General features: G+C 52.1%; 3 protein-coding genes across 3 annotated transcripts in view; 1 reads left to right on the forward strand and 2 right to left on the reverse strand.

Moving 5' to 3' along the window:
• Positions 1–103: 103 nt before the first annotated feature.
• PLCD4 (phospholipase C delta 4) lies at positions 104–9472 on the reverse strand. Its single transcript, XM_066322969.1, has 16 exons — positions 9372–9472; positions 6733–6782; positions 6231–6389; positions 5533–5761; positions 5183–5312; positions 4868–5099; positions 4263–4464; positions 3864–4008; positions 3283–3435; positions 2791–2931; positions 2283–2439; positions 1812–1928; positions 1356–1534; positions 1098–1233; positions 858–1007; positions 104–739 (listed from the first exon to the last, which is right to left on the reverse strand). The coding sequence occupies exons 2-16, from the start codon at positions 6755–6757 to the stop codon at positions 633–635; spliced, it is 2262 nt and encodes a 753-aa protein (XP_066179066.1). The 5' UTR covers positions 6758–6782; positions 9372–9472; the 3' UTR covers positions 104–632.
• Positions 9473–10122: 650 nt separating this feature from the next.
• Positions 10123–22519, reverse strand: CNOT9 (CCR4-NOT transcription complex subunit 9). The gene is made up of 8 exons (XM_066322970.1): positions 22367–22519; positions 18480–18659; positions 17989–18104; positions 16435–16544; positions 15542–15651; positions 14971–15069; positions 12439–12530; positions 10123–11745 (listed from the first exon to the last, which is right to left on the reverse strand). Exons 1-8 carry the CDS (start codon positions 22388–22390, stop codon positions 11577–11579), a joined length of 900 nt encoding a protein of 299 aa, XP_066179067.1. The 5' UTR covers positions 22391–22519; the 3' UTR covers positions 10123–11576.
• A 79-nt stretch (positions 22520–22598) lies between these two features.
• USP37 (ubiquitin specific peptidase 37) overlaps positions 22599–24096 on the forward strand; it is a 34593-nt gene continuing 33095 nt past the window's right edge. The window contains exons 1-2 of the mRNA XM_066322971.1: positions 22599–22719; positions 23541–23744. Of these exons, the coding sequence (XP_066179068.1) occupies positions 23589–23744 (156 nt within the window). The 5' untranslated portion in view covers positions 22599–22719; positions 23541–23588. The remainder of the gene's footprint in view (positions 22720–23540; positions 23745–24096) is intronic.

Genomic DNA, 24096 nt, shown 5'->3' on the forward strand with positions numbered 1-24096 from the left:
TTGGAACCCCTGGGTGAACAAAGGGCTAGGCCCACAGAGAAAGAGCAAAGCCTAAGCTCAGCTCCCTATCTCTCCCCAGCACCATTGCACCCAGACCCAAACCTGTCTGTCACTGAACAATTTATTAAGTTGCTTACACAGAAAGGATGGGATAAGGGTTAATTTGGGGCTGTAGGGGGCCAAGGGATGTGATAGGGCTCTGCAGGGTTAGGGGGCAGTGCGGACCAACTCCACTCCCAGCAGTGCCCATCCCCGGGGTTTGCTTGGCTCCAGCCTTGCTCCCCTGACTGGGGGGGACCAGCCCCTGCAGCAGAGCTGGGCCACACACCATCTCTCCTCCCCACAGTCAAGCTCTGATTGTGGGCTAGGGCACGGTGCCTGTGGAGGGTGCAGGGAACTGCACTGGCATAAACCCCACACTCATGCATGGGGCAGCAGCATCCTGAATCTGGGAAGGGGAGGTCAGTGCTTTTTCCCAGTCCTTGGAGGCTACTGCAAAGGGAGTCACAGCAGCAACAATGACACAGGGATGACAAACAGCTCAACAAGAGGGCAAGGTGGTTGGCTCTGTGGCCCCAGCTGCTCAGAGCTGGCTCTATGGCTTCCATCCGGGTGCTGCTCCCCCCGTGAGATCAGTCCAGCTCAGGGCCAGGTGGCTCAGTGATGCGGATGTGGACAAAGAGTGAAGAGGGTGGGATGCTGGTGCCATCCTTTGAGAGGAGGTGAATGTGGCGATACCCTGCAGGAAGCACAAGGCTAACTGGCATCCCACCCTCCCCTCTAGTACCCAGCTGAGCCCCAGACATGCTTGCAGGGCTGCCCTGGCTGCCCAAAACCACTGGGCAGCCGTGACTCACCAGGTTTGATGTTGGCAAATGCTAGGGTGAACTGACCCACAAAATCATTCCTGGAAGTCTTGTCGTAATCCTCCACCACAAAGCGGATAAGGGCCAGCTCGGGCACATGGATCTGAAACTGCAGTGTCTCATCCCAGCGTGGGTTAAACCCTGGGCAGAGAGAGCAGGTGCTGAGCGAGTGAAGGCAGCAGGGACTGTGCCTGGGCACAGCAAGGTCCATGGTATCACTGTGGGTCTCACCATTGTTCTCAATGTACTTGGTCTCCTGGTGCGCCTGGTCTGCAGGGACCCCATAGATCTCCACACGCACCAGTGGGTCAATGATGGCTCCCTCCTTGCTGTTGGCTACTTTGGGGAGCTGCTGCCCGCTGATTACCTGCAGGGCCAGATTAATCTTTTGTGAGGCTACTTGCACACTGCCCAACAGAGTCTCCATCTGCCTGGGACCAAGAGAGCCCAGGGTCACAGCTTCCCCAGGGTCTCTCCACAAGCCTGTACCTGGATTGTCAGGGTGATGGGGCCAGGGCCTTCTCGGCTGCTGGGGTCACTGGGATTGAAGAGAGTCTCCTTGTCCCTCATGAAGGGTGGTTTGAGCACATAGCCGCAGCAGCCATTCTGGCTGAAGAGCCCGTCACATAGATCCATCTCCGTGCCGGCTGTCTGGAAGTTCAAGGCGACTGGAGGGAGGTGGCAGGGAAAAGGGTTCAGAACATCTTGGAGATACCACACTCTTCTTTGAGGTGAAAACCAGCCTGTCCCCATACCCAAAGAGATGTGGAGTTGCATAGGGGAATAAGGTACTAATGCCTGAACACCCCCAGGGCACCACAAGAGCCGGCAATCTGACCTGCCTCCAGATGGGGTTGTAGCTGGCACTAACAGAGGTGTTGATGCATTTAGCACAGGACTCGGGGCATCTCCCCAGCCCATAGCCCTGCTGCACCCCAGCCATACCAATCTGGCACCCCACGTTCCACATCTCCTGGGGGCTGTAGTTGGAGGAGTCAGTCCTCATCCCGCTGGGGTAGATGCGTGTCAGCTGCCAGGCATTGTGGCGAACAAACTCATTTCCTACGGACAGAACATGAGGCCCACTTGTGGAGTCATTCTCTAGTCTGCACAGTCATCCACATGTACTGCCCATCCATCCATCTATCTGTCTATCCATCTATCAACCTGTGCACCCACCCACCAATTTTCATCTCTTTCCCTACTCAGGAATCTAGGTGTCCTGCCTTGTTTTCTAAGCCAGTAACCTCATCACCTACCAGAGCCAAATCCCACATTACAGCCCCACTGGACCCTGTTTCTCCCAGACAAGGAGGGAACCCCAGTGTCTGAAGGCTGTGGCACTACCCATGAGGAAGCCATTGGCCACTTCTACTCTGTCACAGTCACCTGGTGCCACTGCCCCCTTCATCTCACCTTCATCCCTGATGAGCTTCCTGGCCTTGGCTTCAGAGAGGGAGGAGATCTCAGAGGGCCGGGAATGGCTGCGGGCCTCCTGGAAGCCCCGGAAGGGCACGTTCTTGCAGTAGATGACACAGTCGGACAATGCTTGTGCCAGAGTCTCCTTGTCCTTCTGCAAGGCAGAGCCATGTTGGGTCCCTCCTGATGGGAGCACGACCCACCAGCATTCACCCAGGGGCTGTAGAGCCAGGTCAGGTAAGAGTAGCCAAGGATGTGCTGGTGGGTGGCAGCATCCCTACTATGAGCAGTCTTCCTGACAGGAACAGAGCAGCAGGGGACCTCCAATATGTTGCCACCACAACAAAGAGGACTGGCATAGCCAGGGACAGAAAAGGCTGTCTTCCCTGCCTGGTGATGTCTCTGCAGTCTCTGTCTCTCTTCTATGCAGTGAGATGTCATCACAACTCATAGCTGTGTCCAGGGGCTCAGCTTTCCCAGCTGGTCCCCAGCCTCGGCCACTTACCTTTGCCCTCCGCCTCTCCTCCTCTGCCTCTGCCCCGTTGTCATCGTCAGACACATCAGGCACCTCATCCCCTGGCCCATCCAGGGTGTCCTCCAGCCTCCCAATCTTCTTGCCCTTCAGCAAAATCTTGTGCTTCAGCTCCTGTGGGGTTAGGGATAGTGAAGCACCTTGAGCTACCCAGCACCTCCATGGGCCTTGTCCCCTGAAATCCTGCACTGCTGGAGGCCAGCATGACCAGCTCCCTTCAGCACTCAGAAGGGCATGGGCTAGGAGGGTTTTGCCCCACTGTCTGGTTCTGCAGGACATGAGGAGACAACCCTGGGGACAGCCTTGGCACTTCTGTGAACATGAGGATGCAGCACCCACGCCCAGTGTCCCCAACCAGTGTTCCTGCTGGAACAGGTTGCCCTATTCTCTGAACAGTAGATCCACGTCCTTACCAAACTCTCAGGCAGGACAGAGATGCCCTGCACAGCTGTGTTCTGTCCCTACCTCTGGGGATGGGAGCTGGGTGGGGACATGCCCATCGATGGTAGTGGTGAGGAGCTGTTCCCCCAGGATGTCCTTGAGCTGCTGGGCTAGGACCTCCTGCTGCTCCACGCTACAGTGGTTCTCCAGGGACAGGATCACCGGGTAGTCTGAGGTCTGAGGAGCAACATGCACACCTGGAAATAATCCTTTGTGGGGCTGGTGAGCTCTCATAAGGGCTTCATCCAGGCGTGATCAGTGCCAGGATGGAGCCCCTTGTGTCTGTTTCTCCCCTGAGACCTTCACACCCTTCCAATCCCCCAGCATCCCCCACATCCCATCTCACCCCTGCACCCCCAACAGTCCAGGTCTGCATGAAGCCCCAACCCTTGGCACAGTGCAGTGCAGGCTTCAGGTCAGACCCCCAGTGCTATCCCCCAGAAAGTGACACAGCCACCCTCCTCCCCACAGTGAGACCAGTCCTGCTGCATCACCAGGTGTGTGCGCCTCAGTACCACTCCCCCTTCAGGGACCCACCACTACCATGCATCCTCACCCACCGAGGACTACCCACGACCACCAGCACCTGGGGAAGGGTGCCTTACCTTGAAGGCGTACTTCCCCAGGGTGCTCACCACCTCCCGGAAGGGGATCTTGGAGGTGAAGGTGTGGCCGTGGTACACAATGGGCTCCCCATTTGGCCCGTCCCAGCAATCCACCTCCAGACAACGGCAGCCCCGTTTCAGAGCCCTGGGGGTGGGTTGTCACCCCTGGAACCCTGCACTCAGCCAGGGCACCAGTTCCCTGCCGTGGGTGTCAACCCTAAGGTACCAGGGGACACCCACCAAGGGTGGGGATGCTGCTGCATGCAGGGCATGACCAGAGGAGTGCAGGACTGCATAGGAGCAAAGGATGTTCTGGGGTTTACCCTATGGAGCTGCTCAGGACATGACAGTGGGGTGGGAGGGCGTTGGAGGGCAGCTGGAAGGGAGCAGTCCCTTTACCTGATATAGCCCTCGATGCTGCTGTGGCCCCGGATCTGATCCTCTATCAGGTAGGTGTTGTGGGAGGAGGAGATGAAGTAGTGGCAGAGTGGCTGGCTCATGTCCTGCCACAGCACCCGGTGCTGGGGGTTGAAGATGGAGCCCTCCAGGGAGCAGAGGTACATCAGGAACCCATCAGCACTCAGCACATGGCGAGCCCGGGCTGCAGGCACAGGGGGAGGTTCAGCAACAACCAGGGACATGGAAGAGACAGAATGGAGGCAAACAGGGCTGATGGTGGCTCTCAGAATCCCCAAACTGATGGGCAGAACTGCTTCCAGAGTCTGGGGCACAAAAGATGCCGCAGGGCAGCAACTTTGGAAAGGTAGGCAATAGACCCCAAATCTGGTGCTCGCACGCCATGGGTGGTCAACCTTCTACACCAAAATGGTCCAGGAACAGACCAAATAAAGGTGAACTGCACTCGGATCACACCTCGGTGAGTCTTCCCCTTGTGCCCGTTCACACCAGGATGGGGCTGGGAATGCTCCTGCCACGGAGCTGTGAGTCTTTGACCCTTCCTTGCCCCCATGCAGAGCACAGCTGATGTCTGAGCCAGCTCTCACCTGTCTCCGATGGTTCATACTTGTCAATGAGCTCCATGGCCAGCTCCTCTGTGCCTTCATCCTCCAGCTGCTCCTCCCGCAGGAAATCCACCAGCTCCAGCAGTGTCAGCTTCTTTCCATCCTCAGAGAATTCCTGGAAGAGGCTCAGCACCTCCTCACGCTGCGTGAGAGCCTTGTAGAAGAGTACAAATTCCTCCCCTTCCAGCGTCCCCGATTCTGACTTGTCAGCATCCTGTTTGCAAGAGAGCTCCCTCAGCACCCAGACGGGGCAAAACAGGGTGTCTTGGCCACCAAAGTTGCTGTTGCAGTGCTTACCTGGAAGAGCCGCAGGGCATGATCCTCGTTCATGTCCACGTTCATCATCTTCAGGAGACGCTGCACCTCCTTGAAGTTCATGCGTCCATCCTTATTTTTGTCAGCTTTCTGGAACCAGTCACGAATCCATGTGCAGGAAACCAGGGCAAATGTTAAGGAAAAGGACCTTGGCTATGAGAAATAGGGCTGGGTAGTATCAGAGGGCATCTTTTCCTTTTCATGTGCCCTGTATTGATGCAGATGAGACCCGGAACAGCTACACACATGCTGGGGTAAGGCTGAATGTGCAGGGCCTAGGTAATGATCAGCAATGGGTGAGGGGGGCAGAGTGATGCTCTCAGGAAGGATATTGGTCTATCTTCTCCCTTTGGTCCATGGTGGTGGCCACCTCGATGAGCTGACGCAGGCCCTGTACCCAGCACTGTGCCTCCTCTGCTGAGCCAGCAACGAGGTCCAGGTTGCCACGGCGGCCGTAGAAGACAATGGTGAAGCAGCGCTCAGGGGGGAACTCTTCAGCCACACTCTGCAGCACCTCCGACTGGTGCCCTTCCCGCACTGTCTCCACATCGCTGATGGAGACTGGGGCAGAGGGAGGGGAGGCCTGTCTGTAGGGGACAAGGACCACAGGGCAAGGGGCACCACCCACAGATATCTATCCTTACAGTCATTCCTTCTTCCACTCCATCCATCCATCCATCCATCCATCCATCCATCCATCTAGTTATCTATCCATTAACCCCTGAGCTATCAAGTCAGCCAGTCATCCATCTGCCCCTCTGTCTTGCTTACTCCTGCGCTGGCATTCCAGAGGTTCCATTTGTATCAGTTGCAATTTCTACTCAGCCCTTTCGACCCATGGGTCTTGCTGAGGGCAGGATATTTCATGGAGAGGTGTGAGTGAGAACAGATCACACATGCATGCAGAGAGCCTTTCTTCAATCCGCCAGCACTCTTAGCTAGCATGGCCCAAGAAGCTCCCTAACTTCACATCCCTGTTCACTCTGAAACCTACTGATGGCCTCTTGGCCAATACATAGTTGGTACTCACAGGCAGACTCAGTTTTGCCTGTCCTCTTGGACTGGTACCAGATGGTCATGCAGTCTTCCTGCAGCTTGAAGTAACGCTGCTTCTTCCAGCTCTTGGACTTGACTTTGCGCATCAGAGTCCCCTGCTGCATCTGCTCCAGTGTGTCTGTGAGCTGGATGCCTGGGGGCAGCATTGGCTGCATCACTGAGGGTGATGGTATCCAGGCACTGCGCCCTGTTACTTTGCTTCCTCTCACCTCTGACTGCACATTGTCCCTCAATCCGTGAGGAAGGAGGGATGAACCAACTCCCGTCAGCACAAGAGGTCCACAGGGTAATTCCCCATCAACCCTTCCCTTGGTGCACCCTTGGCATTTCCAAGCCCAAATCCCAATGGCCATGGTGGGGTAGGTATGCTTCTAAGTGCGACAAGGTGAGCTCAACCCAGAAGCCAGATTTGCCTCAGCATAAATCCAGATGACCCAATGCCCTGCCCTGCACCCATCCTCCGCTGGGGCACTCACGGGCGTTGCACAGCAGCGATGCCATAGCTCTGCCTTCTCCACGCTGGCAGCTGCTGGGGAGGGAAGAGAGAAGGTGGAAGCAGGGTCAGACCCTCATGCTGTGGCCAGGTCTCGATGAGTGGGCTCCAGCCATACCCACGTGTGTGTGCCCCTGCCCGCAGCTGAGTGCACCTGCGTCTGTCTCCTGCTGGGTCATTGCATTCCTTAAGTGTCGAGTTCACACCACCACACTCATGAAATATTAATCTGTGTTACCGGGAAGCCAGAGCTCAAAAGGTGTTGGTGGAAAACAGAAAAACTTGCCAGCGCTGATGCCCCACAGCCCAGTGGGTACTAGAGCCCTGCTGTTCCCAGGTAAGAAGCAGCCCCTGAAATCAGGAAAAACTGCTCTGTGCCTGAGAACACCTTCCACCACCTAGAAAACAACCTCAACCAGCAAATTTGAAAGTAAGGGAGAGGCATAGCTGTGATGGCAAGGAAGGAAACACAGAGCAATGACCCTCAGCTCCTACAGCTTCTCCTCCCCAGGGAATACCAGCACCCCAGGCAGTGACTGCACCCACAGCTGTACAGGAAGCACATGGCTGTGAGTGGAACTATAAATACTACTGGACAATGAGACCTTGATTAGGCTGTTGAGACTTTAATTATGCTGACAAATCACTGGATGTGCCTGTCACCCAGGTGCTGGAGTTTGGCTTTGGAGGGGCAGATGCCGCAGCTGGGATTTGGGTGCAGGAGGGGTCCCAGGGTCTCTGGGAGCAAAGCGCTCTGTGCCAGGGTGAAGGGATGGCAGCTGTGCCCTAGGTCCCTGACTCAGCACAGCACCGGTGAAGCAGGGCTGGGAATAGCCAGTGCCGTCAGCATGCAGGCAGCTGCCAAGCCCAACTGCTAGGGCCTCGTGGGCTCTCAGGCCAGACAGCAGCCATCTCCTGTTCAGTGTGGCTCAGCAGGGCAGAATAGCACTGGCCAGGGCTCTGGCTCTGCTCTTGCAAGACACCCTAGTCGTGGGGCAAGCTGTGGCTGTTTGGCTGTCCACAGGGCACACAGGGATCATCTGTCCACTCTTGGGGACTTTACATGTTGCTGGAGACATGGAGTAGCTGGGGTGCCATCCCAAATGCCTTCCAGAAGTGCCCAGTGCTGGGGCTGTGCTTTCCCAACACTGGTTCTTCTTACAAGGCTCAGACTGCAAGGACTTGCTGTAGTGCCTGGATGCCCCCACATCCAACCCACAGGGCACTGACCCACTGGCCCAGGATTTGGAGTGCCCGTACCCAAAAATGGGAAGTAGCCCGGTGCTCCTCTGCACCCTTCAGAGTCAGTGCCCTGATGCTGGCTAGCACAGCTCCAGGAATGCCCCACATCCAACCTCCACAGTTTGCTCTCAGCCCCTGCACCCCATGACCCTCAGGGAACCAGTGGGAACAACCCTGGTCACCCATCTGCCTGCACTCTCCTGCTTTCCAGCAACACCCAGCCTGGGTGTTCACAGGTCCATAGCTCCAGCTGCTCACCAGCTCTGCAGTCCCCATGCTGCAGCAGATGAGGGAGATGGGCATGTCTTAGGGAAGCTGGGCTGGAGGAAGAGGCACCAGAGCTGGAGAAGCAGGGAGACATGTTGGACAGGCACAAAGATGGGCTCAGTGCCACCAACAGTTCTGTCCTCTTGGCACCCTGCCATGCATGTGTACAAGGTGGTAGCACTCAAAGGAGCAGCTTGTAGCCCTTAGGCCCATAACCACACTGAGAGTTTGGAGCTAAATTTCTCCCCCAGTGCCAGCCCTTCCAGGCTCCCAGCACGACCTAAGCACGCCCAGTCCCAACCATGAAGCAGTGCCTTCTCCACAAATGCATTAAAGAAGGGATGATCCGTTCCAACCCAAGGAAGCACAAAGAAGCACAAGGAAGAGCATGTGGATGCAGGGACACATCTGTTCAGTTCCCTCCTGCTGTGTGAGGGATGCCATGAGCCCCTCACAGCCTGGCCCAATGCAGGCCCCCTTGTCCTAGTCTGAATTACATTGTTGAGCCAAGCGGGATGAGAGCCAGAGTGTGGAGAAACAGAGAAACCCAACCCGAGAGTTTCCCGCAGGGCAGCTGCCTGCTGCCAGAACAGCCCCAGCTACCCCAGCACACTCTGAGCTATCGCGTCTCTCTTGATTGACAGGCCCCAGCAGAACTGGAGGGCCAGTGAGTGTGAGCGGTCCCCAGCCGTTCCAGTGCAGAGTCGTCCGGCAGAACAAACCATACGGGTGACGATGCCAGAACAGGGAAGGATGACCCCGTCTCACGCCCCTTCGGGCACCCCCACACCTTGCTGCCCTGGTGTGCTCACAAACTGCCCTTGTCCTAGAGCTTTGCCCAGCCAGCAGCTGTCAGGGGCAGAAGGACTTGGAAGCGAGGGAACAGACAAGGGGCTCGGGGATGAGGCGGCAAACCCCAAGAGATTTGGGGATCGGGATAAATCACACCTCACGGCAAAAGAGACAAAATCGCCGGCACTTCTGCCCCGCGCCACCCCAGCCGTGCAGCCGCTCCGGGGCACCGCAGCCCGAGAGAAGGGGGTCCCAGAGCCCGGAGGTCGCAGCCCCGTACCCACCTTCACCCTTCCCCTCCGCAGGACGCCCGGTCCGTACCCGCTCTCCGTTGCCGCTCCCCTCCGCTCCGCCGGTGCTCCACCGCCGGCGGCCGCACGGAGCCGGGGCTGCCCGCCCCTCGGCAGCGCCCGGGCGGCGAGCCCTCCCCCGGGCCGCGGCCCCCCGCCCCCGCGGGACGTCCCCGGCCCCCGCACGCCCCGTAGCCGCTGCCTCTCAAGGTCGCTTCGGATTAAGGTCACGCCACTCCCGAGGCGGAGCGGGGAGGGGGGGGGCGGGTGAAGAAGGCGGCGGAGGGGCCGGCAGGGCTGGGGGCTCCCCGCGGCGCCCCTCGTTTGGGGTCGAGCCCCCATTCTTATCCTTCGGTTGAGCCTGTCTGCCCCCAGACGCGCTTGCACCGATGGGGGATCCGAGCTGGGGCAGCCTTAGGGCAGGCCGAACTGGGGGCAAAGAGTGCGGGGCAGGGACTAAACTTTGGGGTGGGGGATGCTCTAACAGACCTGACTCCGGGAGAGTGCGGCAGCGCTTGCAAAGACGCTTCAGGGAGGCAGCAAGTGCTCTCTCCCTGGCAGGCTCGCTGCCTTCCTGCAAAGGAAAACAGAGGAGCATCCCCTCCACACTACGTGCCCCAGAAGAGATGCGGCGCCATAGCCGGCTCAGCTCCCACTGGGAAAGGACGCTCGTTCCAGCTCCTATGCCCAAGAAGGCACATCCCGCCCTTCTTCCCATCTGCAATAAACCCCCACTGCGCCGCTTGCCCCCTCACCCCTGCGAGAGACCAGACCAGGACCAATTTCTGCTGGCTGGGGTTTTATTATTTATTAATCCGAAAAAAAAAATAATCATCAACCAAACAAGCGTTTTAACACCCTGGCAAGGTCAGTGTGAAAAGGAGGGAAAGGGCAATGGTTATAAAACAGGAACCCGAGGGCAAGGAAGAGGCTAGGCTCTGCCCTTGTTATGCAAGGCTGTGAGAGGAGGGAAGGGAAATAGTGGGATTTAAGACACTGTTGGCACGACACTGCAGATGATCAGCAAAATGGGCTACTGGAAGAGGGGGGAGAATTAAGTAGCTGCCCAGGCTTGCCTGCAGCCAAGAGCAGGCTTTGCTGCCGCAGAGCCTGGGAGCTCCTCCACTGCTTCCGAGAGCCTGCTGCGGCTGCATTAGCCCCTCGGCACAGAGGCGGCAGGTAAGTGGCTGCTGGTCCAGTTTAATTGCAGTGGGGCCATGGCAGATGCCAAGGCAGGTTTTCAAAGCTGAAATGGATGCACCTGGCTGGCAGAGGAGCGGAAGGAGGGGGGAAGGGAGGGGACAGGACTGAGCGGCGCCTGGCGGGCAGCAGGGGGTGCAGAAGGCAGCATACCTGGAGCCTGCAGGCGGCGGGGGATCAGTCGGTGGCCTGCCCACCACCTCAAGGCAGGTGCCCTCACACTGAGCTCCATGTGATAAGCCAGCCAGCAGCCTTCCCAGGTCGAAATGAGAGGCCAGCACACATCAGCCTCTGGCCACTGGTCAGCTGTGGGAGTGCACTATTTACAGCACAAGAGGCAGAATCCTGCTGTCTTCTTCCCCAGAGCCCTGGGAAGCAACCTTATGACGCATAGGTTCATTGCAAGTAACACACCCCTCCTCCTGGGGCAAGCACCGCAGTGGCCTGGCTGCAGCCATCTCCTCCACACCAAAGGAAAAGAAGAGACAAACTCACTATGCTGGATGGATGCAATGCCAGGAGCAAGGATCTGCTGGCAGGAAAAAAGCTGTCCCTGGGCTACTGCAGCTGAGTAGCAATATTAGGAGGGGATAAGCAACTGGATCAGCTTTTATTCAGTTCACTCATCTAAAGAGACATGTAAACAAGAAGTGACAAGGAACTGGAGGGACGGTGCACGCATACTGTCGTGCATCACTTGGGCAGAGGCTGAGTTTGCTGGAAGAGTGGACATCTGCACTACCCCATGCCTGGAGGTGGTGGAAGAGATGCCACCCAAGCCTCCCGGAGAGACTGGGATCTATACAGACTGTTTTTATTGATTTTTTTTTTTTGAAGCTGTAGTATCAGCATTTGCTGGTGTTGGGATCCCTGGAGGCTTGCTGCACTGCTACAACGCAGCCCTTTGGCTGGGTGGGACGGTCCGACATGCCAGCAGCCAGCTGGTGTGCCCGGTTTGTTGAAGAAGAGGTCACCTGTTCCTGGTTCTTTGTAAACCTGAGCTGTTTCTTCCCCAGTGCCCCACCTCCTCCAGCAGTCATTGCGGAGGAAGAGGGATGCCCCGTGGGTCAGTGACTTGACCCTCTTGCAGGTTCTTGACAAGCTGAGCCAGCCAGCGTTTTGTGGTGGTGTCATCCTTCAGGACCTGGGCGAAGGTGGTGTCCTTCAGCTGGTCAGGAAGGCACTGCCTGAGAGCTTCACGTGCCCTACATCAAGAGACAAGAAACGGGGCCCAACAAATAAACTCACAGGGGCAAGAGGGGAGCACACCCCACTGGGAACAAAGCGTTCCTTTGCCTGGAGGTCTCCCTGCCACAGCCAGCCAAGGAAAGCAGAGCAGCAGCACAGCAGCAGCACTGCAGCAGGTGGCACTCAGCGAGCACACCTGCCACCCCTCACACTATACCCCGCCAAGCAGCCCCTGCACCCCAACACACAGCAGCAAAGTGATGCCATGCCAGGAGAGACTGAGGCAACAAATACCCAGGAGCTTTGGGCAGAGCTACTGGTCAGCAGGAGATCAGTTTGTATTCTCTCAACTGAATTTCATCTACTGCTAACAGCCTGTCTGATGCAGAAGAGGGAGAGTATAGTGTACCTTCCACCTCAGCCATCCTTTGTAACTTGTTCAGGCTATATTTAGGCTCAGGCAGTAGTAACCTGCACAGCTGGAATTTGCACAATCCCCCAATAGTCACTGCTTCTCCCATGTACCATAAAAGCTCCTGTGACTATCAAGAAAAAAATGCAAGCAAAACCCCCACCCATCTTCCACACTGAGCTAAGGCTGACAGAGCAGGAACCTTGATTCCCCCAGGTGGGGACTGTGGAGAAGAACTGAAGAACTGTGCTTCCAAGGGCACAGGAGAAGCCCCTGCCCAAACTCCTAAAATGTTTACCTGGGGTTATCGGAAAGGCGAAGGTAGCAGCGGACAACATGTTTCAGCAGCCGTGCCGATGGCTCCTTGGAGAGCTGCAGGACCATTTTACCCTGTTTGACAGAAGCCAGTGCCACCAGTTAAAGTTTTCTGAAGAACAGCTTCACAACCAACAGAGACTGGGAAAGATCATTAAATCACTCATTCTGGTTTCCCACGCAGCACAGCCCATTACCTTTTATCAAGATACCCTTGCACGGAGCCTGGTGTTGCTTGCCAAGATGCTTTTGAGACTAAGAGCTTGCCATGACTTGGAAAGGGTTCTTCCATCACCTTGAGGAAAGCTCATCTCATTTCTGTTTAATTTTTACCTTCCTAGGACTACTTAGCAACTCTTTGTGAGATTAAAGAGACCCTGGGGCTTCATTTCCCCATCGTGAAAGACACATTCCAAATAGTTTGATAAGCTCAGGCTGAGTTACACCATGAAGTGTGTTCCCAAGCTCTGCAACACCCCCTGCTCTCATATGCATTCCCTTCATTTCAACATTCTTTTAACACAATAGCAACATCCTGGAAAGCCACGCCATAGGACTGTGCTCACCCACACCACATGTAGCAAGATCCTTATTCAGTCTTAGCATGCATCCAAGCAGTGTATTTTTTCTTTCTGCTACATCCCTTATGAAGCTGTTCCAGGGAAGAAGGCATAGACAGATCTTCTTGACTCAGCCTGTTTCTCACACTAAGTAGGACTTAGCACATGGCTGCACCTTTGAACGTGCCTAGCTGAGCAGTGTGGATGCCTTCACACACCTGCTTTGAAGAATTTAACAGATTACTGGCTTGTGTTTAGGAGTCAATTATATCTGCCCAACAAGTTGGGGTTTTTCCTGTAAACTACACTGGCTAATACTAACCATTTTCCTTCCCCATTAGTCAAATGCACCTGTATTTGGACATCCTGGCTGATAGCAATTAGCAGGTCCCCCTCATCTGCCCTTTTGCAAGCTTCCTGTTCTTAGCAATTCCCTAGGATACCAATTATTTCTTCAAAATAAGTAACCACAAGATCCTTAGAGAGCTCCTGGATGGAAAATACTAACTTGCTCTTTTAAAAGCATGTAATACTTGTGTGACATCTTACTCAGGGGACATGGAAGTAAATCATCACCCTCATTAGACAGGAGCACACTATCCTGACTTTTGAAATAGACAATGAAAAAGTCTGTTAACATTTTCATCATTCTCTCTTGCATTATGGAATATTGATTCTGCCAGTGCTTCACCCAATGGGGGGACTACACAAGCTTTACACACCTACATCCTTCTGTGTTCAAGGAAGAAGTCATGTCTGCAAATGGCATGGTCTCCTTCCCTCCCCTACCTCAGAGTTTCTAATTGCATCCTTCACTTTGCCCCCAAGTCAGATGTACTTTCATCAAGGCTGATCTCCTTGAATGCAAAAATTACATCACATTGGATATTAAGGACATCAGCTCAAAATCCTTCATATTTTGGTATTTGTGGGTGAATAGGAGGCAATGTTTTCTTTACATTTGCAAAAACAGACAAGTAAATATCCCTAATGAAAATATAAACATTTAGTCAGAGAACCAGCATTGCTAAGTGCCTAACTTACTGCTGCATTTTCTTCTCCTGAGACCACCATTTAAAATGCAAGCAAACACACACAAAAGCATGGCAATAACTATTCCAGGACAGATTTGTATTCCCCTTGGCAAGCTCAAAGATAAAACTCAAGCTGGGGCTTTTACTCCTGGGACAAACAAATTTCAAGTACCCAAACTTGTCCTTTACAGGGATCACAGAATGGACAGAACTTGTTGACTCTCTTTGTATTCCAACACAAAAATTAGAGCATATGCAGCAGCTAGTAGGAGCCAGATTCAGAAAGGAAAAAAATTAAGGTGGCATTCCAGGCAGCAAACAGGAAACCTGTGAGATTCCTGTGAGATTCCTGTGGGTGCAAAAAGTTTTTATGGGTTCAAGGAATCAATGGGACAAACACTGGGGGTTACTACATAGAAACCCCACAAGCGGCCCCAGAAATCCAAAGCTGAAAGTAGCTGGCAGCTGTGGCACTGTTATGAGGACAAGAATGATATTACTTGCCCTGCTCTTTCAACATGTTGTGAGAGACAGGGATGGAACATAGATCTGTGATCTGAACTGTGTGATCATTCTTACATAAAATTATATAATTTCACATCCCACAAACAACTGGAAACCACAGCTCTGGAAAATCGTTTCCTTCTCTGAAGAGGTTTACCTGTTTTGTCTTGGGGACTTAGTATATTGCAACTAATATGTGTTCTCTTCACATGCAAACCAGAAGTATACAAACGAAACATGGAAGCAGAGGTACAGTGCCACAGTGTCACATTCTTGGGCAATTAGCCCAAGAATGTTTTGCCTCCCTCATCCTGTGCTCCAGCCAGACAGCAGTAAAGTAGTTGCTGAAGAAGCTGACTGCTATAGCATATTTTTTTCTTTTTTAGATGTGAATACTTTAAAAACAAATAATCTTACCAGTATCATGGCAACATGGGAAAACCGCTCATAAGTCTGACAGATATATGCCAGCCCTGTGTCATCCAGGAGAATTTTCTGAAGAATAAACGTAGCAACCTAGAATGGGGAGAAGGCAGAAAACAAAGCATGTAACCAACTTATCTACCCTGAAAAAGGACAGCCTTTGTGCGGTGCTCTTTTCAAGTCAGCCCCAGAGCTGAAAAGACTTCCAGCAGGCAGCAAATGCTTTACTCAGTCAAAGTTTAGAAGCCAAAAGAAAATGCAGGACAGCACACAATGCCTGGCATCCCTGGTTAAAGAAAAGAGATGGACACAAAGCAGAGTGTACAAGATGACTGGACTCAGGTTGCGTAAGACGTCAACTACTGCCAGGCCACTCAGGCAGCCTCAGGTCTTGGTCTGTTTTGTTTTTGAGGAGGCAAAAACTCCACCCATATGTGCCCACAACACAAAATGCTGTTGTCCCAGCATTTGCAACACCAGAGAAGCCAGCTCTGCAGGGCACTGGCAGCCTGGTCAGTCAGAGATGAACAATGAAGTGTCTTTATTAAAACAAAAAACAAGGTACCGTTTTGGAGAGCTCACTGCCAGACTCCATAATACGTAAGCACAGGGGGATAATTTCTGTTGTCAATAAGAAATTTATCACTTCTTGCTCGTCAGTTTTCACCAAGGCTCCTTGAAGGAAAAACAAAACCCAAAATCAGTAAATATGAAACTCTTTCCAAAAAAATCTCACCTTTCAAAGAGGGCCTGTGTTCTGCCCTCCCCAGAAACAATTCAGTCTGAATGCCAGGCAGAGCAAATGTCATCCTAGACATGTTGCAGCACATGGCTGGAGAAGAAATCATTTTGGCAGAGTAAAAGTAATTAGTGTAAAAATAATGGTGTTGGAGGTTCTTTATTTTTCAAAAATCAGATGCACTCTTGTCTTTCCCTCAGTAGTAACACAAACACAAGAGGATCATGGCACCCACAGCAACCTCTGGGAGGAAGAAATGCATATTAAGACATTTTAAGACTCTTTATGCATTGAGAGAAAAATTATTTGGGCAGAAAGAAGAAAGAAAGAAAAAAAAAACCAGGATATGGGGAAGACAGGGAAAATACACCCAAGTCAATCAATGACAGAAACCCAAAGAAAGCCCAGCCTGCACCCACTCACCCCAGTGCCTAGTTGGGAGGGCTGAGGGTGAAGGTACAAGGTTGCAGGTACTTGTACTCAAAGAAACCTACTTTGGCAATGCATTTAGACTTCAGTGGGTTTTTTTATAAGTGAAAAGGAAGAGGAGTCTGCCTCCACAATGGAAAAGGAGCAGCTCCTTTTCTTACTACTACAGTACTTGAAAAATCCCGAAACAAGAGACCTCTGACTTTGGTCATGCAGGTCTCTATGCCCACAGCATGAACTGCTCTAACTCAGTAAGAGATCAGTGCTCCAGCATTAGTGTGGCTGCTCACCAATGACTCCGAGGCTTGTGAGCCGCAGGTACTCAAATGGACGGGTCTTGCTGACTGTGTGCAGGAAGGGGTACAGGAAGAGAGGAATATGAGCTGCCAGAAAAGCTGATCTGTAGGAAAGAGAGAGTATGCAATATGAACAAGGAATACAAAGTGAGCACACAATCTAGCATTACCACACAGAGCCTCAGACTATTCCTGGTGGACCCCATTTTTGCTACTGCTCCTCAAAAGTGGGTAACAGTTATTTCTCTGATGGAAAGGCAAGAAGCAAATCCTGCACTGGGCACAGCACAAAACCTAACACTTCATCTGTCAATTACCTGCATTCCTGCCTCAGCTGACCAGGAACTGAGCACACCCTGTTGTTTTTATTACCTTCTCCTGCCAACCACTCTCTGTTTTGTATATTCACTGCTGCATTTCACCCTGCAGCTCCCAATGGCAAGGATCGTTAGCCACAATGCCTGTGAAAAGTACCTCTCAGAAATACAGACTGGCTGAGCTTTAGGCATCACCAGAGTTTAAATGTGCACCAACTCCTTTCCCTAAGAGTCCTTACACGACCTTCTGGCAGTGGTGAAAAGTAAAGACAGCAGGTAGAATGCTGGAGATTGGTCTGCAAACAGAGGGAAGCTCTGTTGCACAATCATCCAAAATACTTCTTCCATTTTCACTTTTCAAACTTTAAAAGTCAATGTGAGTCATGTAAAACTATCCTATTTCTTTGGATATTATCTCATGGAAAGTTGCTTTTTAACACTGCTTTGCAGCAGCTCAAAACCAACTTCAGCTATTCTGCTGCTCAGCAGTAACAGAAGCATGAGATTGTGGATCTCTGGGTAGTTTCCTTCTGAGTTTTAGCTACTGATTTTGGTTGAACCAACATCATATTTTCCCTATTGACACAGGCTGGGCACAGATTGAGAAAACATGGAGTTAAACACTGGCTGAGGACTCCAAAAATGGCTCTGCTATTGCCTCACACTTGCCTGGAAAGTACAGTCCTGTTCACTCCACCCTTTCAACAATTGGTCTAAAAACCTGTAAGCTGAAATTTCAAGGGTTCTTTTTTGATTTCACAGAATATTCTGAGCTGGAAGAGACCCACAAGGATCATGGAGTCCAGCTCTTAAGTGAGTGCCCATACAGGGATAAAACCCACAAGCTTGGCATTAACACTGTGCTCTAACCAAGCCCCTTGTCTTAGTAATTGCAAGCTCAAAGACCCTTGCCCACAGCTCTCAATACAAAGGTACCCTTAGTTCTTGCTGACCTCCCAGAAGCTGCCACAATCCAATCTTCTAAGAGTCTGCAAGATCTCAGGATGATCCAGGGAATGCAATGCATTTAGGATGATAAAGCTGTCATCCTGAGAATCCATGCAAACAAGTAAAAGCAGCAGGCAGCTGCCTATCTATCAGCTCTGTTGTCTGTTTCACTTCTCTCAAGTAAAAAAGGAGAAAGGAGCTAAATTGCTTCTGAAGTCAAACACATGGGCTGAGGTGTCAATATCAACACCTCAGAAAACTCACACCACTTGAAAACACTTACCTTGTTTCAGGGTGTGATGCAACACACTGTAGAAGAGCTAAAGCATTGCAGACTCTGTTGGACTGATGGGCTGTCAAAGTCGGAGGGTTGATTGATGGATAAATATTTACAATTTCCTAAAAATTAACAGAGAGTAGAAAGTTAAAGGAGAAAAATATCAGAAAGCTACACCAATGCTGTTGCCTGGCAAGGAAGTGCAGTGACAGCAGTTAACAGTCTGCTTTCACCAAGCATCACTTTCAAGTTACATTGCAGCCACCATGCTGTCCAGGCAAGGGCAGAGCTGGGTCAGAGTCAATTTGACATGGAGTCACAGGAGCGCATTCAAACCTTAACCTGCACCCCTCACCACATGATCCACCAAAGATCATACTCCCAAGCAATGGTAATAAGGGATCCCACTAGTTCCCTGCCAGATCCTCATGGATGCATAAGCTCTGCAATATGCTGATGCTGCCCTACAGAATAAAGACACAGCCAGCCTGACCCACCTGAAGGAGTGCTGCAATCGTGCCAAACGAGTGCCACAGCATAGGGGCGAGGTCAGGCACAGACTCACGCTTCTTGCTCAGCTCCAGCAGTGCATTCTCCCGTGTCTCGGGGCTGGACAGCTCATTGATCCACTGGTAGATCTTTTCACGGTCAACCTGAGCCAGTGCTGTTGGCACAGGCTGGGAGGGAGACAGGAAAGCTTCAGTCCAAATATTTTATCCAGTTCTCACCCAAACCATTCCCACAATCTGACAGAAAAAGAAATCCAACTGAGAGGGCAGGACCTAAAGCTCTATTAAGATGTTCTGGATATGGATCCATCTCTTCATTAAATTAGTCTTAGTATTTTACCTATTTGAAATTCTAAGGCTTTATTTCCTGGCCTGACTTGTCTCTCTTAATCCCCTTGTCAAGCAGTACCTTTGTAACTTCATTCAGCAGGGAGAGCCAAGCTGCTGCCCATCTGTGCCAGCAGAGCTCCTGGGGAGCAAGACACACTCCAGCCAGCTATCATTTGCTCCACCTGCATTTAGCATGCATTTATTTCATGTTTCAAGTGCATGATTCCACAGATCCAGAGTAAGGCAGAGGTTACCTTTTTCTCTCCACAAATACCCATGACATTGGAAACTACCAATCTTATTGAGTGAGATTCACTCAATGCACATGAGAAAATATTCATACATATACTAGAAAAATTTTCACTAGTTCACCACCAGCATGACAACAGCCATGGCCAGCAACAGCTGCTGTTACCAATGGCTCATATTGATACCATGTACACTGTTCACATACAAGGGGCTAAAATGGAATTTTTCAAGAATGACTTTGTGCAAGATCTCAGGGTGATTTGATCCCTGTTCACAATAAGCCCAGAGAAGGGTAGATCTGTATTCCTAATGAAGACACAGTTTCTACTACTCAGGAGAAATCCAGATTTTGCTTCTGCCTCTCTTGAAAAACCAGGAAAGGAACAATATCAAGATCAAAAAGTTCTCAATTAAAAAACGAGGAAAAAGAGGGAAAAGAATTTCTGTGGAGAAGGCAAGGCACAAGTCTTTCACTGAAACTTTGTCTCCTGCCTCTGCTGGCACAAGCAGCACTTGGTGCAAAGAAATGCTCTGCAAACTTCCTAAGGAGATAGTTGGTGACTCAAGATACAAAATTTTGAGGAAGACAAAAACCATCATTAAAACCTTCTGGGTGAACACTTCCAAAAGCCAGGTCAGAACCCTTCCAAACACTGCTGCAGTGGTTGTTATTGAAGCCAAGCACAGCCCTGTTGGTACTTGCTGCTCCTGAGCCACCCCAACCAGCACGCAACCAGCTCCACATCCTGCTGTGCATGGTGGTCCTGGCTGGGAACAGGACTATATTTCTTTCTTTTTTAACCCCAACTGAAACTCTTCATGTGCTCCCCACAACAGATGCAAGCAGAGCCCACACTCACTGACAGCAACGCTGTCACTAAGCAGCTCACCACTGAGACACACAGAACACAGGGCAGCTCAGGAACTGCAAGTGGCTGCAACCAGACCTGAAGCCACATGGCAGAAGAAGTCCCAGACGGGATGCAGGAGGGATGGAAAGACTTCTAAACCTTTGGCAGACACCAACAGCTTTCTATCTCTGTGTCTGGAAAGGTTTCCCTCCTCTGTTTATCCCCATTTTATATCCATAGTCACGTCCAAACAGATTCTTTCCCACCTGTGGGATTTTTCTCTCCTCCAGCCTCTTCTGTTGTATTATTTAACTTAAATGTGCATACATAAGCAAATGCAGTGCTATCAGTCCCTGTATTCTAAGGCTCAAATACTTTTTTAGCTGTTCATATTTTCTCCTATCCTCTTTTTTCTCACTGTCATGGTTTAGGGATGGTATTCTTCAATTTAGTTCTCCCACTGAAAGCACTCCAAGTCACTTGTCACCCACTCCCTCCCTCCTTCCCCTCCCAGTCGCCCTGCTCCAAGATGGAAAGGGGAATTTGGAGGTGCAAAAGGTAAAGATCACAGCTTGAGATAGGAACAATGTACTGGAAACAGCAAACGGATAAGAAAACTAACTAATATTAGTGACAGAGGGTACAAAAAAAGAAAAGTTACTGCTCACACCACAGAACCCCCACAACAATACCCAACTGCTTCCTGGGCCACACTACCCCAAACCCAAATCAAGTCCTTCCTCCCTCCCTGAAAAATGATGTGAGGTGGTAGAGAATAATCTCTGGGGCCTGGCTATGCTCCCTCCTGTCTACTGCAAAAATTAACTCTGTTCTGGTCTGAACCAGGACACTCACCTACTCAATTTTTAATTTTTTTTCCTAAAATCTCAAACTAAATTACTGATCCTGCCAAGTTTCTTGTGCCCCTACAACTGTGAGCGCAAATGCAATGCTAACTTCTACACAGAAGCTCAAAGAGAGAGGGAGAATGAACAGAGCTCGTTTATTTTCATGTGGGCTGGTGGATTGACAAGCAGTGTAGCAATAACGTTGCTATAATTGTGTTATCTAAAGCTTCCATCTATTTTTCTAGACTCACTGGTAGTTTCAGTTCCTGTAAGCTTGAATGCATCGACCCCTTAAAAGCACAGTCATGTGCTTGTGATCCCTAGAGAGCACTAAGTAGATTTTCCATACAATTAAATTTATGATGTCCAATATCTGCCTTAGCCAGAACAAACTGCTTTTCATAGGCTCTACAGTTGCTCCTTTCATTTTAGCTTAAATGGAAAGATGCATTTTTTTCCTAATTCCCTACTTCATTATTGTTTCTTTTTCTCCCTCTAAGACCCAAAATTCTGAGGAACTCTGAGGGCCAAACAAATCCTGCAAGCTCCAGGACAGAATCCCCCCAGGCAGACTTTCTTTCACACACAGGGAAAGCAAAACTTATCAACAGAATAACATGAGGAAAAATATTGAAACATCTTTTCTTCTTGGAGAATCCTTATCTAATCTTGGCAGCTTCCTGAGGGGGATGAGAGCAAGCACCAGCTATGGACAGTACCGCACTGCAATAGGGCAAAAGGGAAATAGGAAAAGGCAGCATCTGCTGCCCTGAGGAGCTTTTCACTGCCTACTCTTTCCCTCTGCAGTCAAGGCCAGCAGTAAAACAGCTCCCCGGAGGGCACAGGAGGTGGCTGGGTATGCAGGTGTCACAGGTGAGTGTTTTAAGGTCACTAAAAGAAGATCTACTCTGCAGCTTGTGCCTCAGCGGGAGGGTCTTCATGACCCCTTCTTATCCCACCCTTTCTTATCCTTTTCTTCCCTGCTCTTCTTCCTCCACACACTCTGTGGATAATTTTTTGGATTTATTTTGGTTGTAGATTAATTCATTTTAGACTTTTGTTTGCTTTTCCTCTATGTGCTTTTGAAGCAGTAGAGCAAACCTTATCAAAGAAATTTGTCACGCCTCTGTTTTTGTATTAAACCTGCTTTTGCCAATACCTTTGGTAGTGATGCTTTGAGAGACCTTAAAACACTGATTCGCTACAAGAGGCATCCAGGCTCAGGCAGGGAGCGCGGCAGGCAAGGGGGAAGGAGGGAAAGCCCTACTGATGCACACGAGGCAGAGCAGAGTGAAAAGCTGGGAAACCGAAGCAGGGAAACCCTCGAGGCCCTGGATGAGCCACGCCACGGCAGACAGCCCGCACCGCCGGCACGGGGCAGCCCCAAGGGAGCAGCCGGAGTTAGGCAGCTGCCAACGGGCCCCGCCGGTGATGCCGAGGGGACGGAGCTCAATGGGGCTCCGCCACCCCGCGGCCTCAAGCTCCCCCGGCAGCCGCAAGCGGCCGCGCTCCCGCTCCCCGCACGGCCCGCGCAACGGGGCCCCATTCCCAGCGCCGTCCCGCCGCCGCCCGGCGGGGCGCGGAGACGGACGCTCACCGCGGCCGTGGCCAGACTGTGCATGGTGGGAGAGTAGGAACGGAGCCGGTGCCGCCTCAAGCCGCCATCACCGCCGCCATAGACTCGGTGCCGCCGCGACCTCTCACCCGCCGCGCGGGGGACGCCGGGACGGGGCCGGGCGGGGCCGGTGCGGGGCCGGCGCCTGCGCGCGGAGCGGGCGCGCGCGGGGCGCGCCGGGAAGGCGCCGCCGCGCTGACGTGAGCGGGCGCGCGTCGCGCGCCGTCTTGCGCTGCTGTGGCCGGTTCCCGCCATCCGCCGCCGCCCCCTTCCCCCGCCCCCCCCCGGCCTCGCCCCGGGCTCCGCGGGACGCGCCGGGACGCGCCGGAACGCAGGTACCGGGGCTCGCCGCCACCGACTCCTACCCGCTCCCGCCGGCCGCGTGCCCCGACCGCCGCGCGCCGACCGCCTGCCCTCAGAGCGGCCCGGCCCGGGGCGGGCGGTGCTCCCGTGCTCTCCGTGTCCCGGTATGTGTGAGCGGCCAAAGAGCAGAAGGGGAGCCGGGCCAGGCCCGGGCAGAGCGGGACCAGCGCCGGGCCGGGCCGGGAGCGGTGGCGCCTGAGCGCGGGATGCCTGGGGGAACCTCCCCGGCAGCGCCTCCTGGGCTGCGCGCTGGGGCCGCTCCATTCATTCCTTCTGGTTTTTATCGGGAACACGCTTCTCCGTGCTTTACAGAGTCTTTAGGGCTGTGTCTCTCGCCCCCGGGGCCCGCGGCTTTCCTGGGCGGAGAGCAGCCGGAGACCCCCGTCCGGGCCCTGCCAGGTGGCCGCGGATCCCGCGCCATCGGAAACGAGCTCATTTTCTTTCTTAGGCTTCCTCCAAAACTTTGGTTCCCATCTCAAACTGGCTTTCCTCGGACACTTTTTTTTTTTTTTTAAACCTTTCCTTAGATCCGTTGAAATTGGGGGTTTTGAGGACTTCTGTGTCTGGAATATGTCTGCTCACCTTTCAGCAGTAAGGAATCGGTGCACTGCTGTTCATACTGGGGGAGATTTCATTAATCTAAGTTTCCTTCACTGTTGTTCAGCTCTTCCTCAGTGTGTTTAAAAACAGTGAAAGGGTTCTACTAAACTTCTGCGGAAAGTTCAAGCCATGCTTCTCTCTTCTTTTAGCCATTATTTGGCCCGCCAGGTTATACATTTCTCCTTTTTAACAGGTTTTTAAGGTGGAGCACACTTTTCTTAGCTCGTTTCTGTGAGAAAGCATGGCTCTGTTAAAGGTGCACGGACCTGTCCGGATGCGCAGCATGCAGACTGGGATTACCAAATGGAAAGAAGGGAGCTTTGAAATTGTGGAGAAGGACAACAAAGTGAATCTAGTAGTTCACTACAACGTTGGAGGAGTTCCAACGACGTTTCAGGTATGCCAGGCATTAAGGCTTTTGTTTTAACAGTGCTTGGATTGTGCTCTCTTGTGAACAGCTGTCCTCTTCAAGGCTATTAAGTGTCCCTCAGACTTCCCTCTGTCACTGTTTCTTGTTCCTCATTTCCTGAACACTAATCCCTTTGTATTGTTCTCCAGTAAATAATTTACACGTATTGTTAAAGGATCTACCAAGGTTGGCATTGAGATACCATTGAATGGGAAGAACCAAAAAAAGCAGAGAAAAGTTACAGAAGCATAGAGCATCGTGGGTCACGTTTTAGATTTTTGGAACCTGTAACCTTTCTGTTACTGGCACATTTGTGTTCTCTAGAGAAGATCCTGACCAC

This window comes from Sylvia atricapilla, chromosome 7, assembly GCF_009819655.1.
Source record: "Sylvia atricapilla isolate bSylAtr1 chromosome 7, bSylAtr1.pri, whole genome shotgun sequence".
NCBI lineage: Eukaryota > Metazoa > Chordata > Aves > Passeriformes > Sylviidae > Sylvia > Sylvia atricapilla.